The sequence below is a fragment of the Oncorhynchus mykiss genome, chromosome 8, assembly GCF_057628025.1.
Source record: "Oncorhynchus mykiss isolate SJ-2025 chromosome 8, ASM5762802v1, whole genome shotgun sequence".
In the NCBI taxonomy this organism is placed as follows: Eukaryota; Metazoa; Chordata; class Actinopteri; order Salmoniformes; family Salmonidae; genus Oncorhynchus; species Oncorhynchus mykiss.
In genome coordinates, this window is record NC_143029.1 from 69,930,109 (window position 1) to 69,950,883 (window position 20,775).

Consider the following 20,775-nt stretch of genomic DNA (forward strand, 5'->3'; position numbering starts at 1 on the left):
TGTTTGCCTTGCCACCCGTCGACACTTCTATATCTCTTTCCTTATTTTCCATGGATCAAAAGGTATTGAATTAACACTGACTAGATTATTACATGAAATATTGTGAGTTGTAGGTTGTAAGATACAGAAAATTATATCTTAACTTCATACCAAAAACAAGTGCCATTACTGCTACATGTAACAGTCACTCTTGCCATACTGTAAATAAAAACTTCCAACAATTCACCGTTACATAAAGATTAGCAGGCTCAGACTAAACGATGTTTAGCCTACTCATCAAAAACACTTTGAGGGGTTACTTTCCTCCACTATCCTATTGTGCTCGAAAATTTGACTGTGATGTGTCCGTCTTGCTGAATTGTTAAAGTGCCCAAAAGAGATCCGACGGTATATGACGGGAATAAGGAAAGTATTCCTCCCACCCCATCCCCTCATCATCTCTCTGTCCCCTGTGGCACCAGACAGTCACAGGAGGAGTGACTTTGTACGACCCCGTTCCCGTCTGCAAGTGCGCAGCTGAGGGTGGCAGTTGCCAGGGAGGGCTGGTGGGGGAGCGCCCAAAACGGTGTGTCAGCCAAGTAGAGGGGCTAGGGGGAGCCCCAATGACAGCTTGGAAGGGTGGGGTGGCCAGCTGTGGAGGAGCAGGATGGTGCTGGGGTGACTGGGAGATGCCACCAGACCTTGAGCACTGCACATATACATGCGCGCACACACACATACACACAGTCTACATGCAGATCATTATAAAGGAGCGCAAACACGTTTAAGATTTCTCTCTTACTGTCTTTCTCTTAGTGTCTGACATCTATAAACACCCTCTCTAACACACAAACACATCAACATCAGGGAAGGGTCAGGCAGTGGCCCTCTAACACCATGTCCAGTCTGGTCACGTGCTCCGGACACACATCTGGTGCACCATCTGTAGCTCTCCCCCCTACTGTGCATGACAGGTAGTCCCTCTGGAGGGGGAAGGTCATTTTTGGTGCAAAAGTACCCGGGACTTCTGATACATCTGGAATGCAGGGTGTGGTGGGAACTTACTGAGCTAATAGTGTACAGTAAATACATGAACAGATATTCAAAACAAGAAAATCACAAAGTAAACAACATTGTCTATGTCATTGCATTTGAAGAACAGGGACATTTGAAGACAATTGCATAAAAATCCAACACAAGTGTATTAAAAAAAATTAAATTTATTGTTGCAGTTTTTCAGTGACATACTGTACAGTTTCACATCACAATGACACTTACAGTAACATCATGTTGGCTACAGGGTAAATGAAAGACAAAACATTTATTACAAGGTATGTACTAAAGCATACCAAGGTTAGTATCTTTGAGGCTGACTGGAAACCAATCACCATACTTCTATCTTCTCTATAGTATGTGCATGATTTATGCATATTGTACAAATGTATATCAAGCCCAAGGTTTCATAAAATAACACAACCAGTCTGTACAAGAGTGAAATGTTGCATGACATCATAGGAAATGTATCTCAAATCATTACAGCAAGACACTCAGTTTAGAGTATAACGTAACACTTTGTTATACTCCACATAACTCTTATTATTCTGTTGGTGGTTAACTTACATTACATTTTCTTAAATAACAAAAATGTAAAAGTTTATTCGGGGGAGAAATCTCATCCAACATTGTAAAGACGATTCATTCTGTCTGAAACAAGCTTATGTGGTGCTGAACATACTGAATGTACGACAGTCTGATCGGACAGTCTGTGGTCAATGCACTCCCACAGACCCATTATGGGAATATTCAGCACGGGCAAAACGTTCAGAAAGTTGCTGATAAAAACGTAATGTATCGAGCAGACACTATTCTCCAGAGAGCTGTGTCCGATGCACATTAGACATATGTTTGGAATATCCCAAAAATTAATTAATCTCTTATTCAGCTACCAATAACAGAGCACACTGAAGCGCCAAGGCCATAAGATACATGCTTCTAAATTCAACTTAAGAGAAGCAGGGGGTACTGGAAGCATTCAGGGGCCCTATTAATATATCGTCTCAGAGTAGGAGTGCTGATCTAGGATCAGGTCTCCCCTATCTATTTATTCTTACATATTATCTAAAAGGCTAAACTGATCCCAATTCAGCTGTCCTAATCTGAGACACTTTATGAATATGGGCTCAGTGCTTTGTGATACACATAGGTTTGCAAAGGGAGGGTGTAAACTAACAGAATTGTTTTTTATCTTCCAAGAATTTTTTTTACAATCTGTCAGAAGACATCTAGTGGCCCATTTGTGTAATTCAGATTATGACAAGTGTCTAATAATCTCTGGCCCTCTGCGTGGGTAATAACATGTAAAATATCTGAAATATTTTAATCAGATGAGGATCGGCCCATTTTTTTAAATTTCCACCTAAAACGACATACCCAAATCTAATGGCCTGGAGCTCAGGACCTGAAGGAAGGATATGCATATTATTGATACCAGTTGAAAGGAAACACTTTGAAGTTTGTGGAAATGTGAAATTAATGTAGAAGAATAACACATAAGTTCTGGTAAAAGATAATACAAACAAAAACATGCGTTTTCAGAAAATAATAATTGTTCCATCGTCTTTGAAATGCAAGAGAAAGGCCATACATTCAGATAGGAGTTTAGGTGTAATTTAGATGGCAGCAGTGCGTGTGTAAAGTTTCAGACTGATCCAGTGAAGCATTACATTAGTAGACTATATTTTGTATCAAGTCTGCCAGGAGTTTCCCCAAATGTGCCGAATTGGTCAATTGATACATTTTCAAGTACATAACTATAGAGAACATACAAAAATGCTATGGTAATAAAAAAATACAAGTTTAAACACATTCAGGAATGTCATACATGATGGATAATTAGCTTCCCTACAGAAAAAAACCCCACTAACCTTCAGACATCTAGATGGCCAGGCAGGGCCCAAGACAGAACCCAGTTCCTACATTTGAATTAAACATGTATTTTATCAAACAAAACTATGCTACATTTTATCTCTGGGACCCTCAGGAGGACAAATCAGAGCAAGATTACTAAATGTAAGTACATTATTTACCTTCAGAGGTGAATGTATCAAACCAGTTGCCATGATAAGTGTTTTGTTGTTGTGCACTCTCCAAATAATAGCATGGTATTTATTCATTGTAATAGCTACTGTAAATTGGACTGCAGTTAGATTAACAAGAATTTAAGCTTTCTGCCCATATAAGACATATCTATGTACTGGAAAGTTGGCTGTTACTTATGTCATTCTAGTCACATTAGCAACAACCATCCAGGTTTAGGGACATCGAACCTTTAGAGTTAAAAAAATATGACAAAGATGTTAAACAATCCTAAATAAAAAAAATACTAAATTAATACCATTCATTGGTGTTTAATATGAGGGTTTCAGCATGAAATTTCCTTTTTACAAACTTTTATTTTATGTCAATGTTTTATTCATGTTTGGGCATCAAACTGGTGGCAGTTGTGAAAAAAGTAAATCATTAGATTAGTGAAACAATTATGTAATTGCTGATTAGATGCTTTTAGCCATTAATTAGGTTATTTTCTCTTGAAAAATATGGTGAAATAAAAAAATGTCACATACACCAGATTAGTCCGGAGAAATGTGGTGTTTGACATGGTCAGCCATGGCGTTCCTGGAGCAAATTAGGGTTAAGTGCCTCACTCATGGGCAAGTCGGCAGATTTTTCACCTTGTCTGCTCAGGTATTCAAACCAGCAACCTTTCGGTTACTAGCCCAACGCGCTACCTGCCACCCTACTATCTAATATAAAACTCATGGACAATATGGTCACAGATATAATAAATGAACACTATATACGAATACAGTTTTTAAAAGTTATTCAAGTATAGATTACTAGATTACCAAAGTTACAATAGATTCTGTTAATGACTAAAATCACGCAATATTCCGGTAACTTTGGTAAATTACCGGTAGCTTTGCAACCCTAGTTACACACATACTGTAGATCTCAAAGTCAGAATCCAGCCCCACTCACAGGTCATGTTTTGTTGCCCAAAGAAATAATGTTTCACCACTGATGCTCCAATACAGATAGGTGTTCTCAGTTTGTTTGAGGGCTTTCTATGTACAATCCATTCATAAAACCAAAGCATCTGATTTGTTCACCCCAAGCACATATTCAATGTACAAATCATTGAAGAAGCAAAGGGAAATCAGGGGTTACAAATAACAAAAGAACAAACAAAATAGCAGATGAAAACAATGTTAATCACAACTTACATCAAGAGACATAACACTTCAGGAGGAAAACAGAAACCATATTCAACAGTACTCCAAATTCTTATACAAAATTAGCTCCATCTAAAAATCATAAAATACATGTTTACATCATCACATATGTTGACCTTGACATATAACATAGCCTTACAGAATTTTGTTTCTGGTGTAAAATCTCCTCACTCCATCCCCGTCCCACCCCTCCACTTCCCATTGGCATTATTGCTTCTTATGAACAGGGGGCTATTGGATGGAGAAACATTGCCCTACAAGAGTGTGAAGTTCAGTTCTGTCCTCTGTAATCTAGACAAAATGAATTTTACGGGTAATTTTTTGCCCTTTTTCGAAATCTGCAGTGCTCTGGATAAGGCAGCTCTGTTTGGTTTTAAGGCATTGCTGCTTTGAGACTTAACTCAGACTAGAAAAGGAGAAATGGAAGTGAACACAATCATCTCATTACATAAGGCCCAGACATAGAGGATACAGAGGGCAAAGTGTGTGTGTGTGTGTGTGTGTGGGCGTCTCTGTGAGCTGCAGCCGTTATAAAAGTCCAGATAACAGTTGTACAGAGGTCAGAGGTTAGAGGTCAGAGCAGGGCTCTTGGTGACTGACTGAGTGACTGCCATGGCCATCTCTCATTGCTGGTAATTTCCATATTGACCCTGTGGAGGGAGGAAGGGAGTACTGTAAATGGACATCTTAATTACTTTTCATCCGAACATCTGAACAAACAGGCATTTACTAGGGAAATGCTAATATTTACATATTTAAACAGGATGCAAACAAGCACATCTGTAGCAGCTAGTTATGAACCTTTTGTTACAGATACAGATGCAGACTATTCCTGTGTGGCTGCATTGGCTATATTTAACCAGCAGGTGGCAGCATGGCCACAGAAAAGGTCAACAGGAGGGAAGTAACTTCATGTCAGTTATACTGTAGCAGTAGGCAAAATGCTTCTTTCCGACTTGCACATTTCACATGTTTTGTATTTTGCAGGAGCATTTCTAAACAGGGGTCGAAAGTGGCTGCTCTTTAGGAATAAAAGTTTAGTTACACATTGATTTATTTTGCTTAAATTTGACTTTCTTTGATCATTTACTATTCTACACAGTGCATAATTAAATTACGCATTAAAAAAAAACATTTAAATGCAGTATATTGCATGAAAAGGGATGAATAATAACCCAAGGCATGATGAGTTGTACTTTTGATTGATTTAGTCAATTCCAAACCATCAACATTTTATTTTTTAAGTTCCCCTACAGAATATGCTTGAAATGTTTGAAGACCTCAAGAATAGAATTCGACCCCTGGTTACAAAAAGAGGTAAAGGTGGAAATCAGATGTTTAAATAGAAGACAGGAGGAGAAACATGACAAATGCAAATCAAGGCTAGGCGAACGGTCACACGTTCAGATTTTACCATTACCTTTGCTTCTTACAGAACTAGTCAGGGGTTCAAATCCCTGGGTCTTTATTTCCTCATGTGTCCCTGAATATTCAAAGATAAAGAATCAAAGTGTTGCTGTGGCCCCAGCAAAGGACCACAGAAAATACAGGGCAACACGTAGCTCTCCCCTCCCCTTCAACAATCTCAAAAGTCCGTTACGTTTAGGGAGGAGACACTACATTGCCCTCGCATTGCACTGCTCTGGTGTGACTTGCTATATTATCCAATATTATTCAACTTGTCTTAATCTCCCCATACAATGTCAGCATGCACAAGACACCCACTCCACCCAGGTCTCTTGCTTATGGACACTCCCTGAACCCTGGAAAACTTCACGTTACATTTTTAACTTCTATCCATCTCTAGCCAACATATAAAAGGACACAATAAGAGTCACATACAGATAGAGGTTAGGCCTGCCTACTCATGGGCTCATACTCACCTGATCGTAGCCTGGGTATGGGCGTTGCTGCTGGGCCTGAGGGGGGCCGGGCTGGGGGCCCCGGTAGGCCCCGTACTGCTGCCCCTGGCCCTGGGGGTAACCCTGGGGGTACTGGCCTGGGGCTCCCTGGGACGGACCTGGGGAGGGGGGACAGAGCAGAGAAAAAGGTTATGGATGTCTAACTGAAACATGCTACAGTTCTTCACACCATATAGGAGCAGTTAAGAAGACTGGTCTGTTCAATAACAAAAAGCACACAGTTAACCTGGGAGTATAACAGCGCGCTTGATTCACTGACTTTGTCCTGTTTGATGTCCATTATGCCACGTCTTGTTCTTGAACCATTGAGTGTCAATGAACCTTTATCTCCCAATAGACATATCCAGTGACAACCAGACAGCCAGCCAGAGGCATGGCAGAAAGAGACTGGTGGGTAGTAGTAGTATTAGTTGGGCCCTGGCCCATTTGCTGAAGTTTGGCTCCACATTAACACTGGCCTACTCTGCTGTGTAATGAGAGAGTCTGACTTGCTGGAGCTGGGTGTTAAGTTTTCTAATGAAAGGAGACATCAAGGAGATTCAGTGGGCCCTCATTAGATAAGCGAAGCCTCATTAAAAATCACTCCATCAGACCGCCTCTGTATACTACCACTGCACTGCAGCTACCTTACCGCCGCGTAGTGCCATAATCAGGCATCTTAACTTCTTTGGGATAGGGGGCAGCATTTTCACTTTTGGATGAATAGCGTGCCCAGAGTGAACTGCCTCCTACTCAGTCCCAGATGCTAATGAATGCATATTATTATTATTGGTATTGGATAGAAAACACTCTGAAGTTTCTAAAACTGTTGAATGATGTCTGTGAGCATAACAGAACTCATATGGCAGGCAAAAACCTGAGAAAAAAAATCCAAACAGGAAGTGGGAAATCTGAGGTTTGTAGTTTTGAACTCACCCCTATCGAATACACAGTGGGATATTGGTTATGTTGGACTTCCTACGGCTTCCACTAGATGTTAACCGTCTTTAGAACATTGTTTCAGGCTTCTACTGTGATGTGGGACCGGATGTTCAGGCTTCTACTGTGATGTGGGACCGGATGAGAGCTCTTTGAGTCAGTGGTCTGCCTACAGCCTCGCTCTCAGTCACGCGCTTTCACTTGAGAGGTAGCTCTCATTCCATTGCTTTCCTACAGACAATGTAATTCTCCGGTTGGAACATTATTGAACTTTTATGATAAAAACATCCTAAAGAAAAATTCTATACTTAGTTTGACAAGTTTCTTCGACCGGTAATATAACTTTTGAACGTTTCGTCCGAATGGACCAGATCGCACATTTGGATTTGTTTACCAAACACCCTAACAAAAGAAGCTATTGGACATAAATGGACATTATCAAACAAAACAAACATTTATTGTGGAACTGCGATTCCTGGGAGTGCATTCTGATGAAGATCATCAAAGTTAATATTTATAATGCTATTTATGAATAATGCAGACTACCCAACATGGAAGATTTGGGCTCTGAGCTCCGTTCTCAGATTGTGCTTTTTCCGTAAAGTTTTTTTGAAATCTGACACAGCGGTTGCATTAGGGGGAAGTGTATCTATATTTCCATGTTTAACAATTGTATTTTCATCAACATATATAATGAGTATTTCGGTGAATTCATGTGGCTCTCTGCAATATCACTGCATGTTTTGGAACTACTGAACATAACACGCCAATGTAAAATAAGATTTTTGGATATAAATATGAACTTTACCGAACAAAACATACATGTATTGTGTAACATGAAGTCCTATGAGTGCCATCTGATGAAGATCAAAGGTTAGTGATTAATTTTACCTATATTTGTGCTTTTTGTGACTCCTCTCTTTGGCTGGAAAAATGGCTAGGTTTATCTGTGAGTTGGTGGTGACCTAACATAATCGTTTGTGGAGCTTTCACTGTAAAGAATTTTTGAAATCAGATGCTGTGGCTGTATTAACGAGAATTTTCATCTTTAAAATAGTGCCTAATACTTGTATGTTTCAGAAATTTGATTTATCAGATTTCTGTTGATTTGTATTTGGCGCCCTGCAATTTCATTGGCTGTTGGCGAGGGGTTCCGCTAGACAGGTTAACAGCTGATCAGTGATACGATGACTGACTGACTGGGCCAAGTCAAACGTCATTAGGTGCTCATAATGCAGACGCAGCTACCGCAAAGCTTAACCTTGTGTGGCCCGCCTGCGAGAGCGCATGTGAGCCAGATGGAGCCCAACTCATAGCCTCTGCCTCTCTCCACCAGCTCATTACTGACATGAGAGAAAGGCCTCTGGTTCTGAGAGAAAGGAGAGCTGACAGGATTTTAAAAACGAAAGAGGGGGGCTGTGGTTCCCACACCCACAATGCCAAGGGTTATTACCCATAAGCGTGTCCTATTCCTTTTACTCTCTCGCCATCTCTAGCTTTCACAGACTTTCTATCACACAGTAACTAGGCCTGTACAGTGACCCACCATAGTATGAGAGGGACACCTAACAGCACCAATGTCTGCCAGCTACCGCTTCTGATCAACGTGCCAGTATGTGTAGCCTTGATTGCGCCGCTGCAACATTGAAAGTACACCATTTCAATTAGCAAAACAGTGGTGTGGTTCAGTAAACATATGTGAGGCTCTGGGTGAGTGCCATTTGGAATCTAGGACTGATATTTCAAGATAATGAAAAGGAAAGTAAACAGTGAATCCTACAGGATGAGTGTGGACTGACTGCCATCAGAGTAATGGCACACACCAACATCTTTTTATTTCCCATTTCAGTAAATAAATAAAAAAGTGTACAAAGTAATAGGCTATGGAAAAATAAAGAGAAAGAAAGAACAAGAGAGAAAATAAATAGAGTGAGAGAACAAGATGAGTGAGAGAGAGAAAAAGACCGAGACACACAAAGATAGATTCAGTGATATTGCTTAGGTTCCACCCACCGTAGCCCTGTTGCGGTCCAGGGTAGCCCTGCTGTCCAGGGTACTGCTGCTGTGGGGGGTAGCCCTGCTGCTGGGGAGGACCTTGCTGGTAGGCCTCCTGCTGCTGGCCATACTGGGCATTACCTACAGGGGGCAACAGAGCGACATTACGGTATCTGTGATATTTCAGTACCTGAACCAGGTTTGACGACAACACAGCAGACATCAGTGTTTAGAGTGGCCAGAATCAGGCTTGGGGTCCATTTCAAGTCGGAAGGTAAACTGAAATTCAATTCCAAATTTTTACAGCATGATTAGAATTTCAGTTTACTTCCTGAATTGAACAAGCTATTGACCCCAACCCTGATCAGAATTTGTTTGAAAACACTGATTTTGGCTGTTAAACAAAGTTAACAAACCATGATCTTTTTCATATGGGGACTGTTGGTTGGCTGCTGGGTCTCGCTCTGGCAGACATAACCCACAGGAGAAAAGAACCAACACCATGATTGGAATTTAATTTTACCTCCTGAGTTGATTGAATTGAACAGGATATTGACCCTAATCCTGATCAGAACGTTTTTTGAAAACACTGATTTAGGCTGTTAACAAACAAAGTTAACAAACCATTATCTTTTTCATAGGGGGACTGTTGGTTGGCTGCTGGGTCTCGCTCTGGCAGACAAGACAAGAACCACAGGAGAAAAGAACCAACACTGTGAGCATGCCCATTGAAACATTAAGTTTATTTTTGTTTGTTTTTATATGCAACATGGTTGTTATAGTGACTCTTTTTTAGCATCCTTACCTGACACCTGCTATGAGCCATTAATAAAACAAAGCTGGAACGACAACATTTATGAGAAATGAAATATGTGAGTGAGAAATCATCAACGATTAAAAGTAGTCACGTGCATAGCGGTGAGGGACATGAAGCCAGAAAACAGAGACTAGAACAAACTCAGAAAGCTTCAGCTGGCCAGGGAAGGCTAAACAGAGGAAATAATACCGGTATAGAAAGTGTACTTGAGTTATGTTATTAATTGTAAAAGCTAGCATTTAGGCTACTGCAGTTATAAAACACAATAGCCTTTGTCACAATTGGAAAGAAGTCTCAGAAATGTCTCCATAAAAGCAACACAAAAGTTCCATAAGTCATGTGTTTTTAGCTTAGCTATTTCCTTTTCCCCTGTGAGTACATTTCTGTGAAGCTACATAGATACCTCCTTGGTAGTATTGTTCTGAGGGATCAAAGCCTTGATCAGGGAACGGTGGCTGTAGTAAACCACCTAAAACATTATTTCACAAGGAGATAGGAAGACATGTTATTTCATGTCCATGTTTAAGGTGTTAAGTCAATGAGGGGGAAAGTCAGTGGATTAAAAATATACAGATTGTTAAATATCAGTATATATTTTATATTGCTTCAAGCAATGTCTCTGTGTGAGTGTGGGTATCAATGTTCATAAATATAGGTTTTGCAAAAGTGATAAGTAAACATTGGAATATTTGTTTCACTTTCTTTTGGGAATATACAGTTTTACAAGACAATATTTAAATCCTGTAATTTCCATTAGAGTACAACCTAGCTATGAGACTGGAGAGTACTGTGTCAAAGTTTGAAAGGGAGTAGAATGTAGACAACTCAGAAAGGTGTAGAAAGTGATTGATACATGCAAGAGAAAGTTATTAATTTAAGAATAATTGATGGGGATGCTATGATGCAAAATCACTATGGAGGGGTGGGAAATCACTGGTGAAAAATCCTAGTCCAACTAGTCACCTTTTCCACCAGGAGTCTTCAAAGCAACATCTGTCAACTCGTGTGTGGGGCTTCTGCTAAAGTAGGACCTCTGCTTCTGCTAAAAGCACCACCTAAGATCAACTTCCTGGATTGAATCGCGGTACGCATTTGGAGCCACACCTCCACAAGAAAACGGTTCGACAGAATAACTAGCTATTTGTTTATCGAAGACGCATATCACCGGTGGGATGGTGGGCAGGTAAACCAAACATTAGCTTCCTTCTTGCCAGGCTTACAGAGCACCATGACAGTCTAACTGACATCTTCCATTCTATATTTCCACAAATGTTCTAGATAACTGCGGTGGAACCAAGATAAACCATTGATGATTCGTTTCAGGTGTAAAGTGGTGCTGAGCAATTCACTGGCTTTAGCTGAGGGATGGTGTCACTGTCATACAATGTTATTTTGGTACTCGCTATCCTCTTGTCCTTCTGCATGACTCAATACAGTTTCTCTAAGTGAACGTTAGACGGACGGAGAGGTTTGGTTGGTTCTACGAGCGGTTGGTTGGAGGGTTGGTTCTCCTACCTTCTGAGGCTCCCTGTCCTGCGTGACTGTACTGGTCCCCATAGTAGTCTTCCTGCCCTGGGTACTGCTGAGGGGGTCCTACATACACACACACAACACACACAGGTTGATTCAAGGTGTTGTTGGGGCGGGAGTGGGGGGAGAGGGGAAGGGGGGGATTTCGGCGTGGAAAGGGGAGTGAGGTTGGAATTTGGGCCACTTATTCGCTAGAGAGCTCCTGGTCCTCAAACTATAGCTCAGTTGTCTGGGGCTGACAACAACCTTCAGGACACCTGGGTACTCCTTCTATGGTAATGGGGCTACCTGTGTCTACAAGCAACGACAGTGTAAGTGAAAGATATTTCCACTTAAAAGACGAAGTGGAAAGGGGGTTACGGACAGGAGAACAGGTTTCAGCCCTGTGTCAAGTCAAACCAAGCGCCTTGTCCCAGTGCCCACTCTGTAGAGCAGAGCGTACCTTGCTGTGGGGGTCTGTAAGGGGGCATGGGCCTCTGCCCCATCACGTGGTTCCCCTGGCCCATCATGCCCATGGGGTTCTGCTGGCCCTGGTAGTGCTGCCCGCCACCTCCAGGGGGTATGTTGTACTGCTGGGAGGGAGGCTGCTGGTGCATCATGGGGCCTGGGGCAGGAACAACACAAACACACAGAGTATGCCATTACAGAACCCAATTTGAAAAAAACTCAACAATAAAGCATCCATGGATGAATGTCATCATCAAAAGATGTGTATGGGTCAAAGAGAAGGTCTATCAAGGACACGTTTGTTTTCCTCTTTCCTGTACCTTGGTTAGCCTGCATGTTCATGTTGGGCCGGGGGCCGTAGTTACCCATGGGTCCTTGGGTCATGTTCATCTGGCCTTGGGCAGGCATGCTCTGAGAGGAGGGCACAGCGTGGTTGTAACCGCCCATAGAGCCATGGCTGCTGGGGGGCATGTTCATGGAGCCGCTGCCGGGCATGTTGGGGGGCTGGTTAGGACCTGGCCCAGGGCCCTGCATGGGCATGTGATTAGGCCCTGGGAAAAAAAGAACGACAGATCATTTAACATTTTGGAAGATATTAGACCATACAGTACAGAGATCAAAGATTTTATTATTTCATTAAAACATTATTAATGCTTTCCCGAGAAAATACTTTCTCCCTATTTTAATATTCACAAGCATGTGCGCTGTAGAGCCTTGACAACTGGTAATAACTGGTCAACCTACCCTGCGGCAGAACAAAGTAGACAATGTTAACAGTCTAGCCCCTGGGGCTGGGCGGTATACCGCTTCACACACCAAACCTTGCCCCATGTTACTCAACGAGAGAGTGACTGCTCAACCATGGAGTCACAAGCACTTTCTTGCTGTTCACTCTGCAGTCTGCATGGTTAGATAGATACAAGATGTTGGTGACAACGATGCTGCTTTGCACAAATGTTCTATAATTACACTATTAGTTTGTGTATCTTACCATCTGCAAACTACTACTAGTTTGTCTTTTCTTAGCAAGTTGGGGCTAAAATAACTTGCAATAGCCACAAATGCTAATCACCAGTTAGTACATTTAGCAAGCTAAGAGTCAGCTAGCTAATACAGCCTGGTACCAGTGCTGGTGTAGGCCTAGATAAGCATGTTGTTTGTGCAATGGTATATTCTATATCAGAGGAATAGGCAAATATGTTAGCTAGCTAGCTACATCAGGGCTGCGGTTCAAACACTTAAAAGACCCTATCCCATCAGCCCTCAAATTAAGAGGACACTTCTGATGACGTATCATGACGTCTGACGAGTATACACTTGCAGGCCGAGGTAGGAAGGAATGCTTTTTAAATGGACCACCCTTGTCCGGAAATTCGTCACTCGTACATCCCACGATGATTGTATTATTGACTGTATGTTTGTTTATCCCATGTGTAACTCTGTGTTGTTTGTGTCGCACTGCTTTGCTTTATCTTGGCCAGGTTGCAGTTGTAAATGAGAACTTGTTCTCAACTGGCGTACCTGGTTAAATAAAGGTGAAATAAAAAATAAATAAATTGTGTTTTCAGCCACTGGTAGCTTGTGGGTGCTTTATATGCGCTAGTCATTTATGAGTGCATGTCTAATTAAATATATAATTATTAATATACGCCAACTGTACGATAGCTAGCAAATTAATTAGCTAACTAATATTAGCCTGCCTAGCTGGAACTTCTGAAGGAGGAAAATGTTTTATTTCTACAATTTCCAAAAGATAACCAAACAAAAACATTTTTACGAGACGTGTTTGTGCCGTCATGTGCATTACTAGCACAATTTCTAACTTATTTGCATTTCTTTTTACTTACACTTTTATGTTGACTCCATTGATTTTCTTAGTGGATGTACAATCGCCGCAAATTGAATTATGGGGAGTTTCAGGCCCCGGAGTGAACATAATTGTACACTCGACTAAAAACGAGGGCTGAGGGGCTTACTTTGCAAACTTCCCTTGCTTGGCTAATCAGTTGGGCCGCCCTCCAAAATGGCGACGGGGCTTTCCCCAAGGGCATAAGGCAAGGGTGTCTTTTAAGTTTGGACCGCAGCCCAGGTAATAAAACATCTAATGTAACACCTTATTAGGGTGCCCTGGAAACACTGATCAACACATCGGTTCCTAACCTGTCAATAATGATTTGAACAGTTCACCAAATAACTACGTCTACATTTTTTCCCCATACCATGCAACCTTGCAGAATTTCTTTTGTTTAAAGTTGGATTGAACAGTATAAAACAATCAAGGTCATGAACTACTCAAAGAACATTTAGAACTTTAATTATTCAAAAACATAACACCTTATCAAAATATTTGAAAATATAATTTTATATTTTGGCCATATTGCCCAGCCCTACTCTCCCCACACGCATGCAAACACAACCACAGTGAAGTGGAGTCCAAGACAACCAGAGCTCAGATGGGTGACATCGTTTAACAGAGCACCCTCCCCTCCTCTTCCAGCTCTGTGGTGTTGCTAGGCAACCCTAGTGAGGTAGACAGGGATAGAGAGAGGACGGGAGGTCACTTACCAGGCATCTGTCCGTTCATCTGGCTCTGCATGTGTGGGGCTGGGGGTCCGCCACTGACCATGCCCTCAGAGGGAATGTTGTGTCCGTGGGGGGGCTGGGGGCCCGGCACTCCGCTCTGGTTCATCCCACCAGGGCCCATGGGCATGTTCTGAGTAGGAGGCTGCAGACAGACAACAGAGAGAGAAACACCAGCCGTGTTAAGATACATATCTCAGCCATGTATGAGAGAAAAAGCGGTGGGAGAGGGAGGAAGACTGATGGACGGATGACCATGGGTTCTTAAATGTAAGAACAGAAATGATCATGTTCAAAATAAAAGCAAATTATATTGAAGGTACAGGATTTAAAGACCCCGGCCATTCTGTGGATATAATATGTCATATAATCTCTGGATTTGACATGTTGTTCTATCATCTATTTCACAGCACCAGATTGCAGCAACAAGTAAGCCAATATAATAAAGCAGAACCTATCAACACACGGCACTGTACAATACTATTGCACTATTGTACCAGCAGTCTATCTCAGAGGTATCACATATGAAGTTTCACAACAAAAGACCCTGTGTTTGAATATCAATCATATAGCCTCCGATGCACAGTATGAACCAAGACACCCTATCATAAATTAACCCCCACTTCTCCACCCATACTCACTTCAAGCTTTACCTCTGGGGGAGTAGGGGAGTCACACTTCTGAAATCAAGTACAGAGCATCTAGGTGAACATTATACACCCCTTTGACCAACAGTAGGGGAGACAGGGCAAGCTTCCATTGGTGGCATATGAGGCATATATTATTACATTCAATCTCACATGCACCGCACAATCTATCGTCAGAGCTTGACAGGGTTAGATATACTGGGAATAGGATGGGAAACCCCTATACTGGCTTCATTTCCTGTACTGGCGGAATTTGGTGAAGTTCCGTACTCGGCTCTTCTTCTTCTTTTTTTATTTTACCCCTTTTTCTCCCCAATTTCGTGGTATCCAATTGTTGTAGTAGCTACTATCTTGTCTCATTGCTACAACTCCTGTACGGGCTCGGGAGAGACGAAGGCTGAATGTCATGCGTCCTCCGATACACAACCCAACCAGCCGTACTGCTTCTTAACACTTCCAACCAGCCGCACTGCTTCTTAACACAGCGCGCATCCAACCCGGAAGCCAGCCGCACCAATGTGTCGGAGGCACCCGGCAACCCTGGCTAGCGCGCACTGCGCCCGGCTCGCCACAGGAGTCGCTGGTGCGCGATGAGACAAGGAGATCCCTACCGACCAATCCCTCCCTAACCCGGACGACGCTAGGCCAATTGTGCGTCGCCCCATGGACCTCCCGGTCGCGGCCGGTTACGACAGAGCCTGGGCGCGAACCCAGGGACTCTGTGCCATCAGAGTCCCTGGGTTCGCGCCCAGGCTCTGGCGCTGGAGTACAGCGCCCTTAACCACTGCGCCACCCGGGAGGCCCCGCTCGGCTCTTCTTCAATTGTAACTTAGCTCTGTTGTTGCATTTCTATGCCCTTATTTCAAGTCAGGATCTATAAATGATGATAACAGAATACATGATAGTTATGGAGGGAGTATTGTTAGACCACTTCATCAAAGAGTCATGTTTTAGGCAGCAGGTAGCCTAGTGGTTAGTGTGTTGGGACTAGTAACTAAAAGGTTGCAAGATTGAATCGCTGCGCTGACAAGGTAAAAAAATATGTCGTTCTGCCCCTGAACAAGGCAGTTAACCCACTGTTCCCAGGCCGTCATTGAAAATAAAAATGTGTTCTTAACTGACTTGCCTAGTAAAATACAATTTTAAAAAGCCCTATGCTTAGTTTGAGATTTAAAATCACTGAACACAATCCTTGAACTATCGGGAGCCAAGAACAACACCGTATTTCTAACTGTCTGTACAACTTGATGAAATGTGTCAGAGTGAATCCAATTCAGCACCAATGAATTGTCCCCTTCTTGTAACATCACTGCCCTTCTCCGCCCTGGACCCATACTCACAGCAGGGAGCAGAGACTGCATGTTCTGATTGGAGTCTGCTATTGTGGCCAGGTAAACTAAATTTCTGTGGAGCATCTGCTGGTACCTGTTAACAGAAAACAGATAAAAACCCATGTTAACATTTAAAAAGGCAGGGAGAGAAGCCATCAATACACTGCAAAAACTCAAATACATGATAGTATGAAGCCTGAAAGCTCATCAGGTATAGAGATGTTGTACATAAAGTATAACTTACTGTGAACATTCTGCTGTCTTTCCTTTGCTCTGGAAGTCCATTATACATTGAATCAACTGATTGTTTTCATCCAGTAACTGAAACATGACAGAGCAAAACAGGAAGAAAACTTAGTGTTCATATGCTAAACAAACCATACAACATGCACAAGGACTACTTTTAATTTCCACTGAACTTCACAAAACCCCATTTACTTGAAGAACTGTGCAGATACAAAGTGTGTTAACAGAATGGTTTGTGCTGTCTGTTAGCAAACTAGTCATGTGTAATTGTTAAAATTCGTCTATGTGCATAGTTGTATGGTTTGTCTAATTTAACAAATCATTGGTTTTTGTTTGGCATACATTTTAAAGTGCAAAATAATTGAGAATATAGTAAATACAATGTAAAAAGGGTTGGGGAATTGTGATGCATACATGGAAACAATGTTACTTGTGTTAACGTTTTGAACCATAGACAGTATAACTCCAGAGGACAAACTGTCGTTCCAATCCAGACTACTCATAAAATCATATTATTTTATTTGAGAGTAGAGTAGTGTATGATGTTAATGACAACAATGTAACTAACTAGCTGGTCAAACTGCTTTTGCAGTTTTCTCTACTTAGTAACAAAGCATTTGTCATCTAACGTTACTGTTCTGTGTGCCAGCTAACAAAAGAAGCTAACAATCCAGCTAACAAAATACTAGTAGGCCTCCATTCATATCGGAAACAAATGTAATGTTAGTCCATCGAATCGACAAAAAAAAATTAGTTATTTTCAGATTTGCCCACTCCCGCGAAGTTCATATTGACCGCGCTTTACCCTAGCAACATTGTTACCAATCTATTTCCCTTTACTTAGCTAACGTTAGCTGCCTATAGTTCGACCTGGGCACTGGCTAGGCTAGTTAGCTATCTAGCTAGCAGCAGCTGGGTGCTCTCCGCATCCATTCTGTTGTGGTGCGTGATAAAGATGAATTACCTTCTGAATTCCAGTGGGTGTTATATCACCCTTTCCACGTTGTCTGTGAGGTGCAAACGCCACCGACATGGTGATTTGCTATTAAGCGAAATAAACTAAAACATAGAACTAAACAGCTAAAAAAATATGTAGAACTCAAATCAGGCAGTTTAGAATATGAACTCGTATTCCGCCAGCAGCACAAACAATGACGTCACTTTCGTACGGTAATGAGGAACCTTCAAAATAAAATCCCGCATTTCCAAACATTGCAAGGTGAATAACCAATTCAAATGAAATTGCATTTTTATCAATGGCCACTTTTATTGTGCAATTGTTAAGACCAATAATGCAAAAATACAATGCTGACCCTGGTATGTTAAGAATATTGGGCTGTAGAGAGAACTTTTCTACCTGTCTCAGATAAAGTGGGGTGGGAAATATTCATTAGGGTCTCAAATATGCTAAGTTTCAAATCAAATCAAATCAAATGTTATTGGTCACATACACATCGTTAGCAGATGTTAATGCTAGTGTAGCGAAATGCTTGTGCTTCTAGTTCCGACCGTGCAGTAATATCTAACAAGTAATCTAACAATTTCACAACAACTACCTTATACACACAAGTGTAAAGGAATGAATAAGAATATGTACATATAAATATATGGATGAGTGATGGCCGGATGGCATAGGCAAGATGCGGTAGATGGTATAGAGTACAGTATATACATATGAGATGAGTAATGTAGGGTATGTAAACATTATATAAAGTGGCATTGTTTAAAGTTACTAGTGATACATTTATTACATCCAATTTTTGATTATTAAAGTGGCTAGAGATTTGAGTCATGATTTGAGTCATCATTGTTAGTGATGGCTGTTTAACAGTCTGATGGCCTTGAGATAGAAGCTGTTTTTCAGTCTCTCGGTCCCAGCTTTGATGCGGGGTGAATAGGCAGTGGCTCGGGTGATTGTTGTCCTTGATGATCTTTTTGGCCTTCCTGTGACATTGGGTGGTGTAGGTGTCCTGGAGGGCAAGTAGTTTGCCCCCGGTGATGCGTTTTGCAGACCTCACTGCCCTCTGGAGAGCCTTACGGTTGTGCGCGGAGCAGTTGCTGTACCAGGCGGTGATACAGCCCAACAGGATGCTCTCTTTTGTGCATCTGTAAAAGTTTGTGAGTGTCTTTGGTGACAAACCAAATGTCTTCAGCCTCCTGAGGTTGAAGAGGCGCTGCTGCGCCTTCTTCACAACGCTGTCTGTGTGGGTGGATCATTTCAGTTTGTCCGTGATGTGTACACCGAGGAACTTAAAACTTTCCACATTCTACACTACTGTCCCGTCGATGTGGATAGGGGGGTGCTCCCTTTGCTGTTTCCTGAAGTCCACAATCATCTCCTTTGTTTTGTTGACATTGAGTGTGAGGTTGTTTTCCTGACACCAAAATCCGAAGGCCCTCACCTCCTCCCTGTAGGCCGTCTCGTTGTTGTTGGTAATCAAGCCTGCCACTGTAGTGTCGTCTTCAAACTTGATGATTGAGTTGGAGGCGTGCATGGCCACGCAGTCATGGGTGAATAGAAGGTACAGGAGAGGGCTGAGAATGCACCCTTGTGGGGCCCCAGTGTTGAGGATCAGCGGGGTGGAGATGCTGTTTCCTACCCTCACCACCTGGGGGCGTCCTGTCAGAAAGTCCAGGACCAAGTTGCACAGGGCAGGGTTGAGACCCAGGGTCTTGAGCTTAATGATGAGTTTGGAGGGTACTATGGTGTTAAATGCTGAGCTGTAATCGATGAACAGAATTCTTACATACAGTGTCTTGCGAAAGTATTCAGCCCCCTTGAACTTTGCGACCTTTTGCCACATTGCAGGCTTCAAACATAAAGATATAAAACTGTATTTTTTTGTGAAGAATCAACAACAAGTGGGACACAATCATGAAGTGGAATGACATTTATTGGATATTTCAAACTTTTTTAACAAATCAAAAACTGAAAAATTGGGCATGCAAAATTATTCAGCCCCTTTACTTTCAGTGCAGCAAACTCTCTCCAGAAGTTCAGTGAGGATCTCTGAATGATCCAATGTTGACCTAAATGACTAATGATGATAAATACAATCCACCTGTGTGTAATCAAGTCTCCGTATAAATGCACCTGCACTGTGATAGTCTCAGAGGTCCGTTAAAAGCGCAGAGAGCATCATGAAGAACAAGGAACAAACCAGGCAGGTCCGAGATACTGTTGTGAAGAAGTTTAAAGCCGGATTTGGATACAAAAATATTTCCCAAGCTTTAAACATCCCAAGGAGCACTGTGCAAGCGATTATATTGAAATGGAAGGAGTATCAGACCACTGCAAATCTACCAAGACCTGGCCGTCCCTCTAAACTTTCAGCTCATACAAGGAGAAGACTGATCAGAGATGCAGCCAAGAGGCCCATGATCACTCTGGATGAACTGCAGAGATCTACAGCTGAGGTGGGAGACTCTGTCCATAGGACAACAATCAGTCGTATATTGCACAAATCTGGCCTTTATGGAAGAGTGGCAAGAAGAAAGCCATTTCTTAAAGATATCCATAAAAAGTGTTGTTTAAAGTTTGCCACACGCCACCTGGGAGACACACCAAACATGTGGAAGAAGGTGCCCTGGTCAGATGAAACCAAAATTGAACTTTTTGGCAACAATGCAAAACGTTATGTTTGGCGTAAAAGCAACACAGCTGAACACACCATCCCCACTGTCAAACATGGTGGTGGCAGCATCATGGTTTGGGCCTGCTTTTCTTCAGCAGGGACAGGGAAGATGGTTAAAATTGATGGGAAGATGGATGGAGCCAAATACAGGACCATTCTGGAAGAAAACCTGATGGAGTCTGCAAAAGACCTGAGACTGGGATGGAGATTTGTCTTCCAACAAGACAATGATCCAAAACATAAAGCAAAATCTACAATGGAATGGTTCAAAAATAAACATATCCAGGTGTTAGAATGGCCAAGTCAAAGTCCAGACCTGAATCCAATCGAGAATCTGTGGAAAGAACTGAAAACTGCTGTTCACAAATGCTCTCCATCCAACCTCACTGAGCTCGAGCTGTTTTGCAAGGAGGAATGGGAAAAAAAATTCAGTCTC

General features: G+C 42.0%; 1 protein-coding gene across 9 annotated transcripts; it reads right to left on the minus strand.

The window, feature by feature from the left end:
• Window positions 1–1,181: 1,181 nt before the first annotated feature.
• LOC110530416 (protein SSXT) lies at window positions 1,182–17,890 on the minus strand. 9 transcript variants are annotated; one of them, XM_090182426.1, is made up of 12 exons: window positions 17,669–17,864; window positions 16,703–16,779; window positions 16,468–16,552; window positions 14,466–14,625; window positions 12,221–12,451; window positions 11,896–12,057; window positions 11,439–11,516; window positions 9,731–9,778; window positions 9,125–9,247; window positions 6,155–6,291; window positions 5,692–5,754; window positions 1,182–4,921 (listed from the first exon to the last, which is right to left on the minus strand). In XM_090182426.1, exons 1-11 carry the CDS (start codon window positions 17,735–17,737, stop codon window positions 5,737–5,739), a joined length of 1,188 nt encoding a protein of 395 aa, XP_090038552.1. In that variant the 5' UTR covers window positions 17,738–17,864; the 3' UTR covers window positions 1,182–4,921; window positions 5,692–5,736. The 9 variants fall into 9 exon arrangements, with proteins under 9 accessions (XP_090038552.1, XP_090038555.1, XP_090038553.1 ...); XM_090182432.1 differs by lacking the exons at window positions 5,692–5,754; window positions 9,731–9,778 and adding exons at window positions 9,523–9,570; window positions 10,327–10,392 and having other exon boundaries at window positions 1,186–4,921; XM_090182429.1 differs by lacking the exon at window positions 11,439–11,516.
• Window positions 17,891–20,775: the final 2,885 nt, after the last annotated feature.